Source organism: Rhododendron vialii, chromosome 12a, assembly GCF_030253575.1.
Source record: "Rhododendron vialii isolate Sample 1 chromosome 12a, ASM3025357v1".
Taxonomy (NCBI): Eukaryota; Viridiplantae; Streptophyta; class Magnoliopsida; order Ericales; family Ericaceae; genus Rhododendron; species Rhododendron vialii.
Window position 1 is genome coordinate 9,376,467 of NC_080568.1, and position 8,838 is coordinate 9,385,304.

At 39.0% G+C, this 8,838-nt stretch overlaps 1 protein-coding gene across 2 annotated transcripts; it reads left to right on the top strand.

The window, feature by feature from the left end:
• Positions 1 to 120: 120 nt before the first annotated feature.
• Positions 121 to 8,838, top strand: LOC131310527 (transcription factor BIM2-like). Of its 2 annotated transcripts, XM_058337588.1 has the most exons (8): positions 121 to 539; positions 649 to 738; positions 1,175 to 1,259; positions 5,256 to 5,325; positions 5,410 to 5,505; positions 6,406 to 6,821; positions 8,111 to 8,240; positions 8,477 to 8,838. In XM_058337588.1, exons 2-8 carry the CDS (start codon positions 669 to 671, stop codon positions 8,573 to 8,575), a joined length of 966 nt encoding a protein of 321 aa, XP_058193571.1. In that variant the 5' UTR covers positions 121 to 539; positions 649 to 668; the 3' UTR covers positions 8,576 to 8,838. The 2 variants fall into 2 exon arrangements, with proteins under 2 accessions (XP_058193571.1, XP_058193570.1); XM_058337587.1 differs by lacking the exon at positions 121 to 539 and having other exon boundaries at positions 544 to 738.

Sequence of the window (8,838 nt, forward strand, 5' to 3'; positions counted from 1 at the left end):
CAAAACAGTTTTCACATTATCATTTTTCAAAATTAATGAGATTTTCTCTTTCATTGATTGGTTTGGGGAGAAAGTAGATTATAATATTATGCACATTACCATTTCTCTCATCCCTTTTTTTTTTTTCCTTCCAATTTTCTCTAGTTCCAAACAAAGCATTAGTATGGGTTTAGACCCCTGTCCCCTGATAAGTTCGCCATCCAAATTCCCCAGATAAGTAGTCCGGGTGCAAAGGATAACCAAACACTGGATAAGGGGAGCCCAAATTAACTTGTTCCTGCTATTACCCCTTCGCTTCTCTGCCGGCCAAACACTGGCCCAAAAATTCTAATTTTGAATTATTTTCCACGGAGTAGTTAATAGTGAGTGCGGTACGGTGGTGCAGGTCGCCGGCGAGGCCGATTACAACCCCCCCCTTCTCTCTCTCTCTCTAATACTGTAATTTTGAGACATCAAAGGACTTCAGTCATAATCTCTCTCTCTCTATAATACTGTAATTTTGAGACATCAAAAGGACTTCAGTCATAATCTTCTCTCAGGTATTGTTCAACAGATCTCTCTCTCCCATGTCTCCCTACCCAAGATTCCAATTGGGTTTCTTTCTATTTACCATAAAAATTATATTTTGTGAAATTCGTGTCGGTACAGGCACTATTTATTATACCCAGATGAAATCAGCCAAGGTTCACCTAGAAGAAGAAGAAGAAGAGGAAGAAACTCCCCCTTCCAATAGTAAAGGTAACGTATTTGTGTATGTATATCCTTGTTCCTTAAACAAATATATATATATATATATATATATATATATATATATATATATATATATATATATATTATAAGTAGGTGTCTGGGCCAGTTTGCACGCACACTAATCCTTGAATAAATCTACTGTTGTATGTATATTTGTTTTACCCACTGTTTGTTTGCCATTTTGAAACACTTTTCAGAAACTGTAATCAGCTCGCGTGAATTTGCAAAAAGATGAGGTTTTCATATCTAATCATGCTCATGTGGAGATAGTTTTTGAAAATTTGAAAACGTATTTTTGATTGTTTTCCACAATGATGGTTTGTTTTGAAAAACATTGCTTAAAATATGTGTCAAAAACTGTTTGCCAAAGGAGTTTATGGTAGAATTGTGTCTTATGGTTTTGGATTTGGTTTTGTGGAAGCAGATGGGAAGAGCAACGATAAAGCTAGTGCCACACGATCAAAGCATTCTGTCACAGAGCAGCGCCGAAGGAGCAAGATAAATGAGAGGTTTGGTTCCAGTTCCTTGAGATATTGCCATTTTGGCTTTGTTTACAATGGAACATAATGTGGTGGCTTTGTTGTTTATGAGTAATGTAAACTACTCTCTTTTTGGCTGAAAGTTTTGCAGACATCTAGGCATTCTCATTTTGTGCTTAGATTAAAGCCAAAAGGTTTGATGTGGAGAACTTTGAGATTAAATTGAACTTTGTGCTCTCATTGGAATTTTCTACTATAATGGGAGAACTATATCCGTTTTATCACTCAAATTACATTTAGCAATATGCTTATGGCGTATCTATTCTTAAATGCTTCATATTGTGGAATTCATGTGAAAGGTCCTGTATGAGTTGGATTCTAGTTTTGAGGCTTTTTGAGTTAATTGGTGCTACATTTTCACTCTCATGGCCATTAGGTAGGATAGCTTATCATTTGTTGAAAGTGGAAAGTAGGCTTTTAGGTCAAAATGGGGATGAACTTTGGCAAAGCCTTCTTCCTTTCTTTAACATAGTATTTAAGGTTCGCATCCAAACTTGTTTCCGACCGATGTAGTTGTTGGCCCAATAGAAACCAATGCATCTTTCACAGCTACAAAGGTATGGATTTCTGTTATTTGCTGACAATAAAATGATCTTTCTAGGGAGAAAGTAATAATAGGTAAGAGTTGTAAGGTGTATTAAGCTTTGTATCAACTTTCAAGGGGTCCTTATTGCACGGGGTCATTTTAGCAATGAGTAAGAGCATCTATAGAGAAGGTGGTGAATGTGGAATTATTGTTATTGAACTTAGGAGGTAGTAGTACTGGGTTTGTGCTATCGACTCTTTTCAGTTCGTCTTTCAAGGATTAGCTAGTTTGTTGTTTTTAGGAAGCGCTAACCATCTCACCTAAAACTGCAAGTGTTGGTAAAGGCAGAACTTTAATTTATTATTTACTTATACCACTTAGTGAGCCCAATCACAAAATAGGCCAACAGAGACTTGGCCCACTTGGCTTCCCCCCAAACAGTATGCTGAACTTGGCCCACCTGGCCTCTACCCAACCATCCCCAATGCAACACTTGCTCGCAATCAACATGCTATTTAGGAAAATTGAACCCTTGACCTTGGCTCTTATATAGGGCTGTAAATGAGCTGAGCAGCTCGCGAGTTCGGCTCGGTAAGGGCTCGGTTCAAAGGATAAATGAGCAAGCTCGAGCTCGATTTTGAGGCTCGTTTGATAAACGAGCCGAGCTCGAACAGGTTCGTCTCGGCTCGAAATATATAGGTTCGGCTTGGCTCGAACATGCCAATAAATAGGTTCGCGAACAGGTTCGTCTTGGCTTGAAATATATAGGTTCGGCTCGGCTCGGCTAGGCTTGAACATGCCAATATTCGGTTCGACTCAGCTCGTTTAGCCAATTTTTCAATATCAAGGCTGAAAAGTTGACAAATTCGAGCCCGAATTCGAGCCGAGCCGGCTCGTTTATTCCAGACTGAATACTAATGAGCCGAGCTCGAGTTTTGTACATTCTTGTCGAGCCGAGACTTTCTGGCTCGATTCGAACTCGAGCCAGAGAACATGCCAATATTCGGTTTGGCTCGGCTCGTTTACACCCCTACTCTTATACCACTTGTTAGGATGAAGCGCTTACCATCTCACCATAACCCACAGGTGGTAGTCAATGCGCAACTTTATTTCCTTATTTACATGTAACCATGTAGTTGGCCAAGTGTCAACCGAGACTTGGCCCACCTGGCATCTACCTTGGCAGGATGTGAGACGTAGACCCACCTAGCGTCCGTCCAAGAGTTGTGATAATGGTTACATTTGAAAATAGATTTGCCACTTGGGAGATACAATGCACATTTAAACCGACAATAGGGAGTCCCCAAACCCCCCCCCCCCGTTGGCTTCCTTTTTCATTATAAAAACTGTCAATAATATCAAGGGATTATTACCACTAGGTACAGAAAATAAAAAAGTATTTCCCATTAAGGTAAGATAGAATACTTAATTACCACTAGGTCCACTTTTTACAAAATACATTTACCATTAACCTAGGGTTTTAGGGTACTTTAAACCTTAGGGTTTTAGGATACCATAGAATTTTAGGGTACCCTAGGGTTTTAGGGTGCCCTAGGATTTTAGGGTTTAGGATACCCTAGGGTTTAGGCACTTTCATAGGGGTTTTAGGGTGCATTTTCCTATTATAGGGTTTTAGCGATTTAGGCACTTTCATAGGTACCCTACTAGGGTTTAGGCATTTTCATAGGATACCCTATGGTTAATGTGCTTTTATAGGGTACCCTAGGGTTTGAGCACTTTCATAGGGTATCGTAGTGTTTAGGCACTTTCAGGATTTAGGTACTTTCATAGGGTTTTTGTGTTTCATTAATTGGAGATGACCTGGTGGGAAATACTTTTTATTTTCTGTACCAAGTGGTAAAAAGCCCTAATATCAATCTAAGGGGAAGACTCATTTTTAATAACGTCTTGCTAAACACTCCTGGCTTGTGGGCTGGGAGTGGGTTCATTTTCCCTTGAAAAGTGGGTTTGGGAGTTCGCAATGTTAGAATTGTTTACCGAGACCTTATCAAGTTGTTGATGAGATTTGCATGTAATAAGGAGAGCTAGTGCAGAAGGGTCCACTACCAGCTCAGGGACCAGATGGTGCGTGCTTTTGGGAACTAGTATAAGGTTTAGGGATGATTTTTTGAGGGTGGTTTTTCCAAACCCTTTCAAATGACGAGTAATCAAAAGGGCTCGATGGTGGATTTTTTTAGTTAATCCTACTAAGATTATTTTGGCGCTTATTCTAGATCTTTGCGGGATAGGGCGCTCCAGCGTTTCAGGTTATTGGTTGGGACTTGGGATGTTGTTGATTGGAGGAGGGGACTTCCCTTAGAAGCATGATCCGGTGATCAAAAGCTCCTTCCTTTTGGACTCACCTTCCTTTTGGACTCATATTGACAGCGGAAAATGGAGGAGGGGAAAGTTGTTCTTGATTGGTACTGTATATCGAGCAGAGGTGGTTGATAAGGAGTCTGGCTCCTCTCCAATCCATAGGAAATTGGAGGATCCTCCAATTCCAATTCAATGGTCAGGATTACCCTAGTATCTCCAGCCCTAAAACTCATATGGTATCCTACGGGCACCCAATTACTCCCCTAATATTCCCCAATTATCACATTCCAGGCACCAATTTACCAAATTCCAAACATTAGGAAAATTTCATATCGCAACTTTAACAACAGGTGCAGGTTCAAAGAACTATCAGATTCACAGGGTTAATCAAAGAACTCCTTTTGCATTTCTTCTAAAATATTATTTCTGTAAAAATTATCTTACGTTCAATTACTTACTCTTACGATTTCTTTCTAATTTCCATAACTGAATCTTAATTTCAATTTTCTTACATACAAGAACAACTACATCAATGGGCACACGACACAGTGCGAAGCACACGTGAAAATACACTAGTATCAATAAAAAAAAGTCTCATGAGCTACATAATAAGATAATATCAGCGAAAAAAACCATGCTGAAAAGAAAAAAAATTATTGATATAATATTAGTAAAAAAATTCTCATGGGCTAGTAAGAGATATCAGTCGAAAAAAATCCTCATGAGTATATAAAAAAAAAATTCAAAGGCAGGTTAAAAGGGGAGAGAAGACGCCGTTCAAAAAAAATTAATGAATTTTTTGTATACTTCGAAGATTAACGATTTTTTTTTGCCGTTCAAAAAAAATGGAGAGGGAAGACATTTATGTAATTGAGAAATATTTGGGGAGTAATTGGGTGCCCGTAGAATACCATATGAGTTTTGGGGCTTGAGTTACTAGAGTAATCTTGACCATGAATTGGAATTGGAGGATTCTCCAATTCCCTATGGATTGGAGAGGAGCAAAGGCCTTGAGATGTTGGATGTAATGTCACAGTTCTTTTTTGTGTAATTGCCTCCCAAGTATATGCTTGACAAAACCTTGTGAACCTTTTTTTTTTCTTCCTTTTCATATTGTTTAGGTTTCAGATATTGAGAGATTTGATACCTCATAGCGATCAGAAGAGAGATACAGCATCATTCTTATTGGAGGTAGGTCTAATGTAGAGGAACATGAAATATCTCTGTAATTTTGACAGTGGTTCCAGTGAACTGATCATGTTCTTTTGTGTGCAGGTGATTGACTATGTTCATTATATGCAGGAAAAGGTACAAAAGTATGAGGGATCATATCAAGGGTGGGTTTCGGAGCCCTCAAAGCTGATGCCATGGGTAAAGTTCGACATTTGACCTTCTTATATTGATTTATAAGATGCCAGATACAATTTTCGATGGTGAAGTGGGATTCATGGGAAGAATATAGAAGCAAATAAATTTCTTAATCTGTGAGGGTCGAACTTCCAGTGTTCTAAAATAAGGAATTAATCGGCGATAATCGGCAATTAATCGCTGGTGGGGCTTATCCGATTACTAATTAATATGCACCGGTTAATCGTTGATTAATCTGATTAATCGCTCGTAGGTGGCCGACCGCCTGACTAGTGCCTAGCGACTTTTAGAACATTGCCAACTCCTATGAAAAGATTAGGTATAATTTTTTTGATAAAAGTTATGTGTTGGCGCTTATCCAAAACAAAAAAAAAAAGAGTTATGTGTTGGCGTTTTAAGGCCAGTCATCAAAATATTGTCTGAGTTAAGCTGAAGGATGAATATCATGATTAAACATTTCGGAAATTAATTTCTATGGTTACTCTGTAACTTGCACCTAATTCTTTTATGGAATAAAGTAGTGGGAGGGAGCTTAAAGCTGAAGTTGACTTGCTCGTGTTATTTGTTTTAGGTGGTTTTGTATAATTTTTTGATCTGAATACACTATTTGTAAGCTACAGTTTTGGACCCATCAGAGTCGATCCCGTTCAACTTCTTATGCCTAATTGATATTGGGCCATTTGCTAATTTTTTTCGAGGAGTTCCTTTTTTTACCTACACTTTGAAGTTTTTTATTGGCATAGTGTTTAGTTGTATCCTCGTGGACCTCTTTGGCATCCCAATGGGCACTTTTCGTAGGTTGTATTACCTATAGTTGAGTTATGCCTTTTCCCCTGGATTCGTGATGACCATTCCTCATTTTTCTGTTGTATCAAGTCTCTGTCTCTACTTTTGCTTGAACAGAGAAACAGTCACTGGCGTGTTCAGAGTTTTGTTGGGCATCCTCAACCCATAACAAATGGTTCCAGTCCAGGTTCAGCTTTTACTGGGAGGTTAGATGAGAATAACAGCACTATTTCTCCAACGGTCCATCCAAACCAACAGCATTCGATTGAATCCGATTCTAGTGGTGATCCCAGTGGCAAAATGGTGGATCTGCAACCTGAATTAACAAACAAGTCTATGGCCATGCCCATGCCGTTGCAGGCAACAATACCTAGTTCTATCCAATGCGATGGTGTATTTTCTCATTCTCTTCAGAGGCCGATCTCTGAGGCACAATCTACTGAGTTCCCAAGCCGGAATGATGGGTCAAATCATGAAGAGGATTTGATGGTTGAAGGTGGAACAATTAATATCAGAAGTGCTTATTCTCAAGGGTGAGTACTGAAACTATAAACATATCTAGTTTGAGTCCATCAAAAGGTATAATGCTATTTAATCTTTATTATTTCGGGAAATTGCAAGTTATTTTCCTTTCCTTTTCTAGGCTTTGTATTTGGTCTTTTGGTTTGGTGTTAGCACCTCAAATTCATAAGGCCTGAACTTCAATATTTGATTGCTATAGCTCAGTTAGGGCCTTAGGGGGCATGCTTTGACTGCAAGTAACTGGTTCTTGAAAGCTGTTGTATCTTCAGGAATCTTGGTTTCACAGTTCACCTTTAGTTATGTATTTTACTGATCCATTAGTTCATTTTTTTCGAGTCACAATTCACATGTATCGTTAGCTTGATTTCTTGTAGGCTTAGTTTGAATGGTGGGAATATTGAGGGAAAGGGAACGTGGAGTAGTATCTCCATGATACATGTGTTTGGAACAGACTGGAATATAAATGTGATTCTTGATGGTAATCACATCCCCAAACTATGTAGGAATCTATTCCCCAATGCCCTCATCCATGGTATTCGGATTTCTAACTCAATCCTTAAAAAAAAGAACATGTTTACTCTAAATTCATAAATTTTTGCCTTGATACATTTCTGACAATGTTCTGAATACTGTACCGGCCAGGGTATTGGTTTTCCTACTGGTACGGTAGGTACCGGTACCGGTCAAATACCAGGTACCGTTTTGGATTGATCGCTATTAGTGTTATTTTTCTACTTAAAAGAATTTATAGTATAATATACACTTTTTTTAAATAAAAAAAATAAAAATATCCGGTATTTGTCCGGTACCGTCCGGAATTTGCCCGGTACCGTCTGGTATTGTTCGGTTCTTGAAGAAAAAAATAAATTTAAAAGTAGTCCGGTACTATCCGGTATTGGCCGGTATGTCCGGTACTGACCGGTATTTGAGCCGGAACGGAATTAGAGGTGTAGGGTACCGGATTCTATCAAAAACGATACGTACCAGCCGGTACTGGCTGGTACGGAACGGTATTGATAACATTGATTTCTGAAGTAATCCTAGTACTGAAATGGGATTACATCGGAATTGGATTGCTTGTTATTTGATTCCTGGTGATCAAAGTTCATTCGTATACAAGATTACCAGCATTCAAACATCGCCACTAAAGTAATAGTTGTAGAATGTTCCATGGCAGCTCTAGATCATTTCGAGGATGGTATCAAGTGTTTTTTCTCAAGCACCATTTTTCTTGATTATGGAGAATTTTAGTGAAAAGTTGGTAAGCTGATACCTAATGGGCGGATTTGGTGTTAAATAGGTTACTTAATAACCTGACTCAAGCACTGCAGAGTGCGGGTGTTGATCTGTCCCAGGCCACCATCTCAGTGCAGATTGATCTAGGCAAGCGAGCAAATACTGGACCGACTCCTGGTATATCCATACCTAAGGTAAAAGCCTTTTGTAACGTAGATATTTTTTAGGTGAACATAAATGATCTTTTGTTTTTCCTCTTGACTTGTCGAAAATTGGGAAAAGTTAGTATTTTATGCTTCAATGCTCTCTCTCTCTCTCTCTCTCTCTCTCTCTCTCTCTCTCTCTCTCTCTCTCTCTCTCTCTCTCTCTCTCTCTCTCTCTCCTTCCTTTTGATGGGTGATATAAATATCTTTTTGGTATCCCTCACCAGGATCCTCAGAACAGTCCATCGCATCCATCAATGGGACGTTTTGAGGATGCAGGCAACGGTGAGGACCTAGGTCAAGCACAAAAGAGGCTGAAGAAATAATCACTACGGTGTTTCCCCGAAGCTCCATTTCTGCTCGGTTTGATTTCATCTCCTGGTTCATGAACTCGTCACTTGTACATGTTGTGTTCTCTCTTTTTTATGGTCCTTGTACAATACCATACCGAATAGATGTTCACGTCCAGTGCTGGTTTTAGTAAGCTTGGTAGATGCCATTCCCCGTGTTCCCGTTAACTTTTAAGGATTTGAAGAGATGCTCTGAAATTGTCAGTCAAATTGCCCATCATGTTATTGTCTTTTATCTC